The 16,033-nt window shown below is 38.2% G+C and overlaps 1 protein-coding gene across 2 annotated transcripts; it reads left to right on the forward strand.

Moving 5' to 3' along the window:
• Positions 1-722: 722 nt before the first annotated feature.
• On the forward strand, positions 723-14,590 carry gng4 (G protein subunit gamma 4). 2 transcript variants are annotated; one of them, XM_077582752.1, is made up of 3 exons: positions 723-1,179; positions 2,693-2,799; positions 12,428-14,590. In XM_077582752.1, the coding sequence occupies exons 2-3, from the start codon at positions 2,701-2,703 to the stop codon at positions 12,554-12,556; spliced, it is 228 nt and encodes a 75-aa protein (XP_077438878.1). In that variant the 5' UTR covers positions 723-1,179; positions 2,693-2,700; the 3' UTR covers positions 12,557-14,590. The 2 variants fall into 2 exon arrangements, with proteins under 2 accessions (XP_077438878.1, XP_077438879.1); XM_077582753.1 differs by lacking the exon at positions 723-1,179 and adding an exon at positions 2,369-2,608.
• Positions 14,591-16,033: the final 1,443 nt, after the last annotated feature.

A 16,033-nucleotide genomic window follows, 5' to 3' on the forward strand; every position in this document is an offset into this window, starting at 1 on the left:
ACTTTTCGAATGAGTGATTTTCAATGTTGTAAGAATATAACAAAGTCATGTCTATTTATTTTGAGTTCATATTTGTATTTCTAATTATTTGCAAAGTAGCATATTTTGTTTAATTTGAGCTAAAAAATAAAATAAAATAATGGCCTAGTATAAAATGTTGAATGTTAAAATTAAGGAGACCAAATAAAATGATTTTCATATAATCACCTGATACCTTCTAATTTTAGATCTTCAACACGTATGAGGTGTTATTCATGGTATGACGAAAGGGTTAGGGGTTTACAAGACAAAAGGTTGGGAACCACCACAAAAAAAAAAAAAAATCGTAGTCATAGTCAAAATCTCATCAATTATTTTCTTTTCTTTCAGCCTATCGTAGAATTAGGATGAGGAATAACACACAAAATATAATTAATAAATGGTGCCAAATTAAACTTATATTCGATCCAATTTAAAGCGGGTACTTTAAATCACTCTTTTACATTGTTTTGAATAAATATGCACTCAATTCAATGTGCAAGACACTCCGCTTCAAGAAATGTATTTCACAGTTAATTTCCCGGGGACGTTAATGCCCCGTGTAAATACAGTAGCGAAGTATTTGTACTTAGTTACTTCCCACTAATGACGACCCTTATATGCAGGTTCACGTTAAACGTGTGTGTACATTTCCGGTTGTTCCGATGAAGGAGGGCGGGGCTCTGATATCAAAACTGAAGTAAAAGAGGAAAAAAATTGGGGAAGCCTGCAGCTCGTTTTCATGTCTTCTGCTGCATCGAGGAGCCATCGTTGGTGCGTTCACGGTCTACGCACAGGGTGGGAGAAAGCGCACTCCGCAGCTCCTGCCCCACACGGCGCCGTGAATTTCGTCGTCACGCGGAGGTGTCCCCCCTTTTGCTAGCATCTCTCCGAGCCCCAGCCGCGGTACTCCTCATCTTTTTCCTTGCTCCTTCCTCACACGACACACGAAGCGGATCTGCCGAGGCCACATCGCCGCGTTCCTGCCGCGGAATCCACCGCGACGAGGCTGGGGGGGTTCTCCTAGCTTTTGACATTTGACAGATCCTCTTTGTGTGTGAGCGTGCGTGAGCGTGTGTGACTGCGTGTGTGTGTCTGTGTGAGCGTGTGTGTTGGGTGGAGTCAACCCGGAATTCTCCAATTTGGAAAAAGCACAATCAGGTAAGCCTCCACATCAGTGATATTTAGGCAACATGTCCATTCCCCCCTTGCTATCTTCTCTCCAGACAGGCCTGCCGCTCGAGTCTATTGAAATGCTGCTCGTGTTTGCGGTGTTGTGTTTTGAATTCAACGAGACGGTTATCATAAATTAAGAAGGGGGAGGAAAGGCCCAGAATGGAGAGCAAATACATTGGCATCAGGGGAAGAACGAAAAAAAAAGCACCATTTTGTGTCTACGGTTGCGATAATCATGACCAGACCAAAAATATAAACACAAAAATGGATTCAACAGCACCGCACCCATGATTATAAAACGCATTTGTGATTAAGTGTCATTTCCTGGGGATGGTCTTGACCACGTCCTGGGGGGGTCAACCTTGGGCCTGCATGTCAGAGAAGCAACATGATGCAATCATCTCACACTTTTGTTAAACACAGCGACAATATGGTGTCCATGTACAGCACAGTGAATGATATACAAAAAATCTACAAAACTCTGTGCAAATGCAATTTATTACAATGTTTTTAAAAAGAGAGATATGTGGTTGCACAAGTGCACACCTTAGAATTTGGGATGTGTCTGTGTTTAGAATTAACCAATCACATTCAAATTCTTGTTTAAATTGGAGCCAGCGCACACCTACCTGCCTCTGATTAACCCCAAATTAAGTTAAGCTGTTCTAGTTTGCTTTCCCTGACATTTTAGGAGTCACATTTTACAGCACAAGCCGATGTATTGTTCAAAGGTATCAGTCAGAGAAAAAGTCTGTCATGTGCTGTAAGATGTAACAAAAATGTCAGGAAAGCCTACTAGAACATCTGAACTTTAATTGGATTTAAAATTTGTTTTAAATCAGCAGGTGTTGTTAGGGCACAAAGTTCTTAGCGTTTGCATATTTTATTACGTGTTTGTCCCTGTTACACATAGATTATTTATTATTTTGAATACAATTATAGTGGTTATAGGCCAACCGCAAATAGCAAATTTCTACAAATAATTGACCCTAAAAGTGTTCATAATCGTCCATAATAATAGTTTCAACTATAAATATACTACAAACTATTATCCCAAACCACTTTAATAGCATTTCAAAGGCTTGCAAAAATCTTTAAACATTGCTGTACCTTTAAAAATACAGTAAACAACTTACAGCTATTTGTAGCCCGCTGTCCCATACTAGCATTTAGCGCTTTGGTGTTTACCGACCCACCGCTAGATTCATGCAGTGACAACATGAACTGGTAGTCATAGATAGGCTTTGCACTGTTCCGCTGAGGTGTGGTAAAAGAGTTGACTGGTTTTGATGCCATGTTTAGTCCTAGTTTGGTGAAACTATTGTGAGCTAAAGAAGACATGACGCCGCCATCTTATCTATCCCCTCCCAGTACTGTCAGTTGGTACATTTTCTAGAAAGCCCGAACAATGAAGGTACCCTGTAGCTCTCTGCCTATACATAAACGGTTGTAAAGTGCTCATTCTCAATCCCCTAACCTCTGTTTGTGGGGTTGACAGGGAGCACCATGAAAGACGGCATCGCCAACAACAGCACAGCCAGCATCTCCCAAGCCAGGAAAGCGGTGGAGCAGCTCAAGATGGAGGCCTGCATGGATAGGATAAAGGTATGTCACTTAAGTGTTTTTCTCTTCTGTTAACACAAATGATGTCAGCTAAGACACTGAAACATGTGAAATATGTATTTGTCTGCTCCATGAATGTATAGTAGTGTTTGAATAGTGGTCATGATTGTTGCTTGCCAAGCTGTGCCTAGCCTAGCCTAGCCTAGCATAGCATAGCCTTTCAAAAACTGTGTGAAAATAATTTCCTGTTATGGGAGCACATCTTTAATTATTTTTAAGTTAAAAACAAACAAAACAATTAAATGGTTAAAAATGTTCATCTTTTCTTCAAGTTTATACAGTCATTGTTTTTTTGTCATTTGTTTACCAAACAAACCCTTTTTGTCTTGACTGTAAAACAATTAAATGCTTTTGTTAGCTGCCTGTTTAGCAGTGGGGCTAATTTTACATAACGCTGGCATTGGGCTGAAACCTCTCATGTTGTTGTTATTATTTTATTTTAACAAATCTATAATATTGGTTAATTCACACATTTAGGTGTGTGTTTTTTTTAAACACATTATAGAGTGTCGAAAATGTTTTTGTCCCTTTGATGATGCAATGTTAATGGATGAACAAACATCCTTTTTGGGGGCTTTCTGAAAAAATGATACTTTTGGAGGTGCAAGGATTCTGCCCAATACCAGCGATAGTCACCGTCCCCCAAACTGAGGCTTCTCTGGCCACGACTTAGTAGCTAGGCTTGGCGGAAATCTGCCATTACCAAACCACAGCCAAACTACACTATCAGAAACTATCAAAGCCAAAGGTAAGCAGAGCTGCATGGAGTTTTGTTAAATGTGCAGGGTAGCATTAACTGACGGTGTTAGCTTCAGATAAGTGGCACATTGACTGGCCAGTAACGTTGTTGACGCAGAGTCGGTGTTGGGGTTATTTGAGGTGAGTGGTGATGAAGTGCTGCATCCATGAGTGAAAATAAAATTGCTGATTTTTGTTGGGAGCTTAGTTCGCTTCACAGTTTGCGGTCTCTATTTTAAACTTTGAGCTCAACTTGCCCCTCCTACTTTGGGGTGTTATGACGGAAACGTGTCAGACATTTTTTAACCTGAGATCAGTTTTGAATTGTAAAACAAACAAACAACAAAATACAGAAAGGCTTCTTTACTACAATGTTAACAACGGACGTTTTAGTCCTTTGTGGATTTTAATCAGCCATCGTTTTCAAATGCTTACAATAACACTGCCATAAAAAAAAAACTCCTGTGATATTGTTTTTAAATGTGTTGGATGGAGAGACTTTAAAGTTTGTGTCATCAAGTCGTTCATTATGGTCTCCGCGTGCTCCGAGAAAGATTTCCCCACAGTGGAAGAGAGTTTGCTCGCATCAGCACGGCAGACGAGGCTGGAAGCCTGCCACGAACCTTCATCGCTACTCGTCATCTTTCATCCATGCTCAGCGCTACTAAAGCTGCTTGCGAGGAAGAAAACCTTCTGTGCATCAAAAACATACATCTTTTATCCAGCGTCTCATAAAACATCATATGTAAAAATTAAATTGCTGTGTTTATTCATAATATATATCGTAGTCTTTATTTTTAAGTCGGTCAACAGTTCCACTTGTTTTATAAAACTCTCTAGTGACATTTTTTTACTAGCAAAACCGATACCATAAGCTAATGCAACTGCTGGTCTCTCATTGTGAGAAAAAATGTCATTTTTCTACTAGCAAAACCGATACCATAAGCTAATGCGACTGCTGGTCTCTCATTAGTTGAGTAGATTTGTCAATGTAACTTCTGTGGTTAGAAGTCTATAAATGACAAAAAATAAATACTCATGCTGATAAATTATACTCCACAGTCGCCATTTTGTTGTCGCATACCCCCCCCCCCCCCCAAAAAAAAAGTTACATACACAGTGTCTCATTATGATTGATGCGTTCAATGCAGCTTGTTTTTCTTAGAGCCAATGCATAAGATGCTTGGCGGAATACACCGCCGTCATCCACAACCCGTGGCATTGGCTGGGCGTATAGCGCAAGGCTCGCACATTGCATTTGAACCTCCTCATGAAAATTCATGAAGTATCTCCATACATTCACCCTCACATCCACCCTTTCATTCTTGCTTCAATCCAATCACACGCAGCTGGATTCAATGTCTATGGGACTCCATTTTTATTTTCAATTATGTTCTCTGTGATTATTGTACCGGCCATTTTTAGCAGAGCCGTAAATAGAGAGAGTTTGGCCAATTCGGTTTCAGAGCTACTACGCTGTGATTGGTCAACTGCTGGTCACATGACATACGGAGGCCATATTGTTAAACTGCTGCTGGAATAGGTGTTTCCACTTTCATGTTCCAAATCATGCCTTGTTGCCAGAGGAGGAAATTGTGGGAAGTGGAAGTCAAATGAGAGGACTGCAAAACAAATAACACTTTATTATTGTGCAAAGTAAAAAAAAAAAAAAAAGAACACAACTTTTATCAAGAGTTCTTATTGAAAATAAAATTGATTTGAATTATAAGCCTGTGCAAAGTGAATGGACTTAAAATAAAATGATTAGAGATTTTAACTATTGGTAAAACTAGGCCCATAATATGGAAATGAGTTATTATGAATTTTGTGTTCTAAATATTGTGCATGCACAATTGAAAGCCATTGATAAAAAATAAAAATAAAATATGACATTTGGTTGTCAGTTACACTGTTTAAATTTAGGACCATATATTCATGACGACAAGCAAATTACAGAGGAACCTGTTATAATACATTCATTGGTACCACGAAAAATTAGCTTTATCAAGTGTCTTGCTTGTTATATCAGGAGCCACAGGCAGGAGATAAAGCAAATACATGTTATCAGATCTCTTATTTGAACATATTATCTGTTAAGTATGAACACACTGATACATTTCCAGCATTCACAATGTTGAAAATCAAAATCCATTAAACTAAAAAATAGACCACATAGTAATAGCCTGTATCATACATGCAGTGTATTCCTTATATTATCGACTTGTCAAATGCATCAAAGGTTAAAAAATAAAACGAAGGGAAAATATAAAAGAAACTGTACACTTAGTATGTAAAATAACGTTATTTTTGTGTGCAAAACGATAGGCATGCTCATGCGCTACACCCCGCCCTGTGGCCTGGCCGAGGGTAACAACATGGCGTCCGTGTTTTCAGTTGGCCAGACTCTCTCTATATACGGCTGTGATTCTTAATGTTGTACAGCTCCCTCTAGTGGTACGTGAAAGAGTCACTGCCTCCGTACAGTTCCGCTATGTATAACTTTCAACACATTTGCATGTAATGTTTGAGATTTGTTTGGTTTGAAATATTTAGGGACATTTTGGTTAATTATGTGCTATAGCAGTGGCTGTCAAGCTTTTTACACCAAGTACCAACTAAAAAAATGCCTAATGGCCAAAAATGGAAGACAATGTAAGTATTCTTCAAAAATGAGTATATTTAATATCATATTTATCTTAATTAAATTTGAATAAATATCCATCCATCTATTGTTGATACTGCTTATTTCAGCTTCACACTTCCGATTATTTATTTTTAATCTCTTTACTCTTTTGTCCTCTTTTTTTTTTTAACTCCCACATACATTTATACCGTTCCAATTTCAACATTCTCATGTTTTCCTTGTTAAACATACTTACAGTTTTCCCACAATTTAACTTTATTTATTCATTTAAAAAATCTCATTCATTTTTGATAAATAAATAAACATTAAATGCATATGATGTCAATTTAAATGCAACTTAGGCAGTGATTCTTTTGGATACTAGAGGGAGCCCATGTACCGCAAGTGGTACTAATAGCACACTATGAGAATTTCTGCGAGAATTTTTTATTGAATAATTACTTCCATTTTTTTTTGAACCCTTTTCTTCTTTGGAAAATTATGAATTATACATTAAATGACTGCTATAAGTTCACTGAACACCAAAATATGTTTTTTCAATTTTAACCCTTTTTTTTTTTACTAGCTCAGAGTTGCTAATTTATCAAAAATATATATATAAAACATACTACTAGGCATTCTGCAACATGATATGAAATAGATTAACAAAAAAAAAACACAATTTTACCATCTGATGGTTTGCTGAGAAGATGGTTTTGTTTGGATTGATTTCCAGCTCAACAAAACAGCATGTTGCCAGCCATCTTGTCACCACCACTCTGGCTCATGTAAGTGCAATATTCATCCACTAGATGGCCCCATGCAGGGGTCAGAAGTGGCACTCTGGACTTTTGAAGTTAAATTTGTAAAAAAAAAAGAAAAAAAAAAGGTCTTTGTTATTTGAGTAGCAGAATTTATAGGGGCCAAATTTGACCCCGTGGGTTCTCCAGGGTTTTAAGGTACCGTTTAGCACAGTGTAAAGTTCAAACTGGGCACAATGTTACAGTGGCTTACAGAAACATATTTACAAATACAACCTGCTATGGTTATACTTGGGGATGTAAGTATTTTGTATTTGCTGTAAAAAGTAGAATCTAACAACAGGTAAAGTGACAAGTGTTCTATTCCCTGAGGTTTCCAATGGAGAAAAAAAGAAGAAGACACAATCAGTGACGATGGGCTATTTTCATTTCCATCACATCTCCAGTTTGCATTTTTCTCATCTAATAGCTTGTGAAGTGGAGGGCATGCATGAATGAAGGCAGAATAAAGAGCGGAGGCAGAGGAGGAAGCATTGTTGGCCACGTCGGCTGGTTTCCTTAGATTTAATTAAGGGACGTGAGGAAGCCCAAGTGTGTCTCAGTGACAAGAGCGGGCGCCTCATTGAGGGACCTTCTCATTAATCGCTCAATCAGCCAAAGGAACGTCAACTGTGTTAATTAGAAGGACACTTTCTGCATCGCAGGGCTGCAGTGTAATTACCAGCCAGTCTGGACTTGAAACACACACACACATTTCTCCTCCTCAGCAAAAAAAAAAACTACCTAAATTTGCACTATTATTCACTTTGACTATCAGAGTAATTATGCACTTTATTTGCGTCGTAATGAAAGTCTTGGTTAATATTCCCTCTTTATAGAGGCGTGATACTGCCGGGATAACTAAATTAGGTCATCCAGGGCAATGTTTCCCAACCGTTATTGAACCGAGGCACATATTTACAGCCAATCACAGGGCACGTATAGAAAAACAACCATTCACACTCACATTCACACCTATGGGCTATTTAGAGTCTACAACTCAATCCTCATTAAGTTACTTTGTTTTTAGACAACTTTATCCTCTGGGAAAATAATGATTTATACTTTAAATAGCTTTTATTAAAATATGACTTGACTGTGTAATATTACTGCTATATTCTCATATGTACTGCACAAGTTTCTTCTATAGGAATTATGAAGGGGCGAGTACCGATACCATGTATTGATATTGGCTGATACCAGTCCTTATTTCAAGATATCGGTAATCGCTGCGTTGGGCAATACCAATATCCCTCTTGTGGCCAATTTATGATCAGGAATTAGAAATGAGAATAAAAAAATGCAACTAATTTCATGCAGTTTTAAGGAAAAAATTATATATTGGGATATGAAGCCTTGTTTCTTTTGGAAATTTTAATGTATAAAAAGAACTAGTGGTATGGATGACTTTTTGAGTCGAGTAGTCGTACTTGTATTGGTATATGGACCATCCCTATATTCATATAATTCTCATAAAACTTCATTTCTCATACTGTTTCAACATTATTCTTGTATTACAATTTTTTTATTAGATTTTTAGAGAACTTTAGTCTCTGAAAAATTGCTTTATTCTTGTCAAATGACATTTCTGGAATACTACGCCTGTGTTCTTGTATAACAATAATAATTAAAAAAAAAAATGATAGATGATAGATGTATGTCATAAAGTAGTGGTTCTCTCCTGTGAAATATTTTTTTGAACACGCTGGGGGTGGGGTCGAGTGCTGTGCTATCATCATTGTCAGAATGATAAATCAATTTGTATATATGTGGTCTCTTGAACTATTTGGAAATATAAAGAGATAACTAATACATAAATAAAGAAATAATTTAAAGATTTGTGCACATACAGATTATCAACATAAAGCGTCATCTTTTTTGATCATAGTAAAGCTCTGTTCTAAAATAACAAAAACAAATTTTAAATAAAGTTTTCAAGTGATTGACAGGTCATTCTTGGTGGCATAATGAGTTGGCTCAAACCATTCTGCTGGGTTTTTAGGACATAACTTGAATAGCCTACTGACTATAAAATTAATTTTATGAACTTTTATATTTTTTAGAAATATTTACATATATTTTAAAATCTTACCTACCCCTTTGAGTGCCTTCGCGTACCCCTATTTGAGAACCACTGTCCTAAAGTATCGATGTTTGAAATTGTAAATAATAATAAAATTGTAGATAATAGTAGTAGTAATTATAAATAATGAATATTTTATGTGTTTTTATAATACATTTTGCTGTGCTTGGTCTGATATAACCCTTTTCCGTCACCGACCCTTGTATGGTTTTCTTGTATTAAGATTACAACTTTATTCTTGAAGAACTGTGAATTTAATCATGTTGCTACTTCATGTTTAGTCACCAATTTCCTTTCATAATACTCTTTTTTTATTCATATAAACATTGCATTTTTTTTATTGTACAGTATTCTCATAAAATATTACTTTTACTTACTTTCTTATGACTTTCATCTGGAAATTTTTTAAGTATTTTTTTTTTTTAAAACAACTGCAAATGATGACCTTATTTTCGTTTTTAAAAAATCAAAAAAAAAAAATTCTTTATAATATTATTCCAGTTTTCAAGGTAAACACACACTGAATATTAGCAGCCTGCAACATCACATGCGAGGTCTGCAGGCTGGTCCAGTATTATGGCAACTAAAATATGTTGGCCAGTTCCCCATCCCATTGATGAAGTTGTTATTTTAAAGGTGACATATTGTTGCTTTTAAGTCCATAACGTATTACAATGGCACATAACACAAGCCGCCCTATTATCCCGAGTAGTGCCATTTGCACTAAGGTTGTAAACACTCTGATTAGTTGACATTTAATAGCTGTATTGATCTTCCTCTCTGCTGTGTCTCAGGAAATACAAAGACGGGGGAAGAAAAAAAAATCCCAGCCGGGCTCGCATTTAGTGCAAATTGTTTTGGAAAGTTGTGACTTGTCACGTCCAGCAAAGAAAATGTCACCTGTTCTCTGCAGTAGGGAGCCGACCGGGGGGGTGTTGCAATGACCATATCGACGTCTCATCTTGCTCTGAGTCAGTGCAAAAGTCAGCAGGGCTCTAAAGCAGAGGTAGTGTGTCACCCGCATAAATAAAAACAAAGATGAATCAACAAGAAGGGAAAATGGATTCAATGTGGCTGCTTTCAGTGCATTACGTATTATTCATCATCCCTAAGATGTGGTATCGTGATGTCGAAAACGCCATCATGTTGTGTGATGGTAAAAATAGTCGCGTAATAATCATCCGTGCTGAAGTGCGCTCGCGCTGTTTTCACATGTTGCATTGAGCCTATCCGACAGGACATCAGATGTGTGCATCCTCCATGTAGATATCGGAGTCTTCGTCGTCTCGCTGATGCAGCTGCTCCTCTTTTCTCCATTTTCCCGACCCACCCCCCACCCCCATCACCCCCTTCCATAACATGCCACTCAGATCCTGAGTGGAAACCTGCATGTGCATCCACTCTCCGCACGCTATAGCTTTCCAATGTTTCGTCACTTTCCCACAGTGAGAAGCTCACAATGCAACACCTGAGTTGCCTAATATGGTGGTTAAAACTGTAAATTAACACTTGATTAACCTAGATTGTATTTTATTTATTTTGATGTATTTTTCTTAGGTTGCTAAATAGGATAACATCTTACATAAAAAAAAGCAGATATAGTATAATGAATGAAAAAAAAACTTTAAATAAACTAATGCTATATAAGTTACAAAATATTAGAATTTTGAGTAATTTTATCAAAAAAAAAACTTTACTTTTACTCTCTTATATTTAGAGATTTTCTATACCATTTTTTTCAGGCCGATACCAGTACAAGTATTCAACTCTTGCATAGTCACCGATGTAACCCCCCCCCCGACATTTTATACATAAAATTTCCTCCAAAAATATGACAGATCATTTTGAAGAGCTATACCAGTACATCCCAATATAGCATTTTTGCTTAGAATTGCATAAAATTAATGGCAATTTTACATTCTTCTTATTTCTAGTTCGTAACCGTAAAAGGGCCACAATAACAGATACTGGTATGTGAGTACCAACACCTTGAAATAAGGCAACCCATCACCCAACTCTAGTTATATTGATCCCCATTCAGCTAACAACTTTTTTTTTAAACTATTATTCAATATATTTTATATAATGTCATGTAAACAAACTATCATGCAATGTATTTGTTTTGGTTCATCAGAGAGATTTCTGTCACATGACTTTTTCACCAAGCCAGTGTAAGCAGCAGGCATGTGTGAATATGAATATGTCACAGCCAAAACAACTATGGAGCACCACAGCTGTGTCTTTTTGTGTTTTGTTGAGTGAACTACTTACTACTTGCCTACTGCATCCAGATCATTACTTGCACGGTAAAATTTAAACCTTAACACAGGCTGACAAAGCGTTGGTATTTATTCACTCATGACGTATGTGGGATTTTTCTATACTGTACTATTCACTCGTTAGTCATTTATCACGTCTTTCATTATCATTGTTGATCAATGTAAGATTTGAAAATGCCTTGAGTGATTTATTTATTCCCCCGCCCCCACACACACAGTTTTCATCTCTATCCATTCGTCTCCAACTCCCGCGGCATGACCTGTCAATCAATCGTTCTTTACGACAGACGGATATGAAATTGGCCCCATGGCAGGAGGCCCCTACACGCTCCTATCTCTTGTATCGAAGAGAAGAGCTAGTGCACATCTACCAGAGTCCACGGGTAAAGATTTTTCACCCAGGGCAGAAACCGAGATGAATATCTAATAAAAACAAATCAAAAATCAAAGTTGCTCTAAAAACTAACTGTTTAAAGGAACAAAATGGACAACGAAATAAAAACGTTAAATGTCAATTTTTTCTTGAGCCCGACTGATATGCATTTTTTAGGTCGATGCCGATACCGATTTTTGGCAGAAAAAAATTACCAATTAATCTGTCAATTAAAAAAAAAATTTATATTTAATGCATAAGATTATTGTATTCGTTATTTGAAGGAAAAACTTTCCCCGGAGGCGATGCTAACTTCCTGTTAGCATTTAAATGGGATCCTCCCTTTGCTTTTAGCATTAGTGTTAGGCTAGCAATGTTTTAACAACGAAGCACGTTTTGTATTTAAATATGCAGTGGATGTATTTCTTATCGTTGAGTGTTAAGTTTTACAGTTAACTCCAACTGGGGTGTCATTAAACAGCTAAAAGGACACTTAGGGACAACAGAATAACCAGAATAATACGCTTACACACTTGTAATTGCTAATGCTACGCAAGCAAAATGGTGCATTCAGGGTACTTTCGCAGCGTCGGAAACTTCAGTTTTCTGAGATTATAACGTTTTAAGGGGAAAATAATCGGCCATTTGGCCCAATTGGTCGATTGTTTTTGGCCGGGCCCTAATTTTTCCCACGTTCCTTCTTGTCTTCAACAGGTGTCCAAAGCCGCGGCGGACCTGATGGCCTACTGCGACGCCCACATACGCGAGGACCCGCTCATCGTGCCTGTGCCGGCCTCCGAGAACCCGTTCCGGGAGAAGAAGTTCTTCTGCGCCATCCTCTGATGAGCCGCATGCCGAGCGCCGCGGGCTGCGGGCGCGGCGTCGCCTGCCTTCTTTGTCTTCACCACACCTGAAGCGACTTGCCACGGGCGTCCATTCCGGTTTCGCCGGGTGGACCCCTGGTGTTGGTCGGCTCCGTCCTGGCGGCTGAGGGGTGCTACAGGGGGGCAGTCTTGTTCAATAGGTTTGTTATTGCTTTGTTATTAGAGAACAGCCTTGCTCAGTGCTTCATGAGGTGAGAGGTGTTTTTCTTTTTCTTTTTTTAATATCCTTTTCTTTAATCGTGCTCGATCCGATCTTGCCTCAGGAAACAAACGTGTGCCCAGTAAACATCTTTTCACCTGCCATCGTCTTGAAACGTCAGTGCCTTTCAGTGTGCGAGCTTTCAAGTCTTTTCTGCAGCACTGAAAGCACCGGTAAAACATGACACCTGGCTCATTTCACTAATGAACTGCTGGATGAGAGTCTACTGTATAAGACTGGAGTGTTTTAGCGAGAAGCAAGCGAGCTAATCTGTTTGTTCAAGCGACACAACTTGTAGGCGCTGATCACTGTGCAAGCCTTTTAGTCCAAATGAAGTAATAAACCTTCCCTAGCGCGCCCTGATGCATTTTACCTTCGCCGTTTCTTTCCATTGACGCTTCAATCAGTCTCTCATCACATCCTGCCGCTTCCGATTGGAATGCTTTCCAATTGCTGATTGCAGGACGTCAAGTGTTTTCTGGGCATGTTTCCTGGCTCTTTGTTTTGCGAACGGACAGGCCTTTGACGTCAAAGGGGAAGTCAATCCAAAAATTGTCTTTACAGTACAATAGTATGTTCTGTGTAGCACCACTAGTCTAAACGCGATATTCAGATTTTTCTGTTTATATCCATCTCATGGAGCGGCCATTTTGTCACTTACTGTCCACTGAATATGACATCACAGTTGCTCAGGGCTCAAGTAACGACCAATCATGGCTCATTTTGCTAACGTCACATGACCACACACACAAAAAAAAGGTGAGCCGTGATTGGTTGTTACCTCAGCAACTGTGATGTCATTTTCAGTGGACAACAAGTGGCAAAATGGACGCCCCCTTAGTACATGTTCCACAAACGCGATTGATCAGAATGCTGTAGGAATGCATAGAACATGTTATTATCAAGAAAATGATTTGGTTGACTTCCCTTTTAAAGCCAAATGGAAGCCTGCATGTTCCTGTGCTCCGGTATTGACCACCGCCTCTGTTTACAAGCAGCTGCGAGTCTTTTTTTCCCTGTGTACAGTATGTTTCAGTGCCAATCCTTGTGAAAGAAAGCAGTGTCATGGTCACACTGCGCAAACGCACACTTCCTTTTTGTTTGTTTGGAAGAAAAAGCACACTGTCTCCTTTACATGGTATTTAAATAGCATTTACAAATTTTTATGATGAATTGTCAATGATTGTTGATTAATATTGTTATTATCAGTAGTATTAGTGAATATTTGTTGCACAGCACTGACTGCTACATGTGTAGTGTGTGCCACTAAGCTTGTACGATACCTACAGTGGTTCATTATTTACAAATCATGCAGTTATTCATAATCTGTGAGTATTTTTAAAATACACAAAGGGTGTTAAATCTGTGAAATGTGAGGTACTTTCCTCTTGGTACTTGAAGAGTTATCGTATTACTGATCAAACTTACGGGAATGATGAAACGTCCACCGTTTTCAGGTTATTATTCTTTACTTATGAAATAATGAGACTAGCCTTGGGGTGTCCTCACCGACCTGGTGAGGATGGTGCCAAATTTGAAACCATAAATATAACAGCTAAGGATGGATTTTGCATGGTTGTATGATCAAAACTAGAGAGAACTGTAATGATATTTGACTTTACCAGGAGGCTACTCTGCACATGAAATCACACCTGAGGTCCGATATGTTGACGATGTGCAGCTGTATTCTTAAATGGTATTGTTTTTTGTAAAAAGAAAAAAAAATGCATTTAATTAGAAAGCTTTGTAAATCCTTTGATGGATAAATGAATTAAAGAAATGTATCAAATGGGACTTGTGCATTTTATTTAATGGCCACAAGTGGGCAACCCCACTAATGACTAAAGATTCCTAATTCTATAGTTAAGACTGATAGAAGCCTTTGTGTAAAAACAAGACATCTCGGAATTTAGCGGCTTTTGCTACCAGTGATTGTGATTTTCTAGCAATGTTGGAGAAATGATCACTTGTAAATGTAAACAACGATCCAATCCAAAGATTGTGTCAATGAATCAATTTATCTCCCCGAGGCTTATTTGCACACAGCACAAGCATGATAACTCGCTAATGATGGAGACGAATTGGAAAAAAAGCAGTCTCGTGGATGAAACATTTCCCCCAAAGAATTTATAGCTTGCTGATGTCAGCAATAAAGTCTTGATTTGTTCCCACTATTTCTGTCACTCCTCCCGTGTTGATTTATTATCTCAGAAGTCACAAGTGTTTTATCAAGCAGTGAACCAAGAGCTGCTGTTGATCGTGACAGTGCAGATACGTTTACAACATGGGACCGCCAAGGTTGAACGCGTTCTATTGCGGGACACTGCTCCACCATTTATTCAGATTTTGAAAAATAAGTATGAGAAATAATTATATTCATCTGTTCCGGACAGAGGTGGTAAATCCAGGTCCAGAAAGTAAAATCCGTGCCAGAGTTTGGCTTTAGCCCCAGGTGCTAGCTAGCTAGCTATCTAGCTCCCATAGTGCTCATTTGCCTGCTACGGAGCTAGCTAGCTACAACTATTGCCACCTTAAACATTTTTAGCGTTGAAATGGAAATGAAGCCTATTCTCTACTTTGCTGAAGGTATGGCAAGATAAATGTTCTGTCATGATGTCAGTTACTACACTTTTGAAGTTTTGTAAGACTTCAAGAAATATATTTTTCCAAATGATTGCATTCCGTGTTGTAAGGAACAGGATGTGAATGATAGTGTCCTTGAATATGAATCATGAATAATATTGTATTGGCATGTTGTTACATGCAGTTCAAAGTTAGACAATAGGGGTCTTATCTTATTTCTGCAGCACTTCGATTGAACTGAGGATCCTGAATAGCACTCTCTCTCTATATATATATATTTACTCTATTTACTCTCTACTTTGCTGAAGTATGGCAAGATAAATGTTTATCTTGCCATACTTCAGCAAAGTAGAGAATAGGCTTAATTTCCATTTCAACGCTAAAAATGTTTAAGATGGCAATAGTTGTAGCTAGCTAGCTCCCTAGCAGACAAATGAGCACTATGGGAGCTAGCAAGGGAGCTAGCTAGCTAGCTAGGTAGCTAGCACCTGGGGCTAAAGCCAAACTCTGGCACGGATTTTATTTTCTGGACCTGGATTTTCCACCTCTGTCCAGAACAGATTCATATAATTATTTCTCATACTTATTTTTCAAAATCTGAATAAATGGTGGAGCAGTGTCCCGCAATAGAACGCGTTCAACCTTGGCGGTTAT

Source organism: Vanacampus margaritifer, chromosome 12 (genome assembly GCF_051991255.1).
Source record: "Vanacampus margaritifer isolate UIUO_Vmar chromosome 12, RoL_Vmar_1.0, whole genome shotgun sequence".
Classification (NCBI taxonomy): domain Eukaryota; kingdom Metazoa; phylum Chordata; class Actinopteri; order Syngnathiformes; family Syngnathidae; genus Vanacampus; species Vanacampus margaritifer.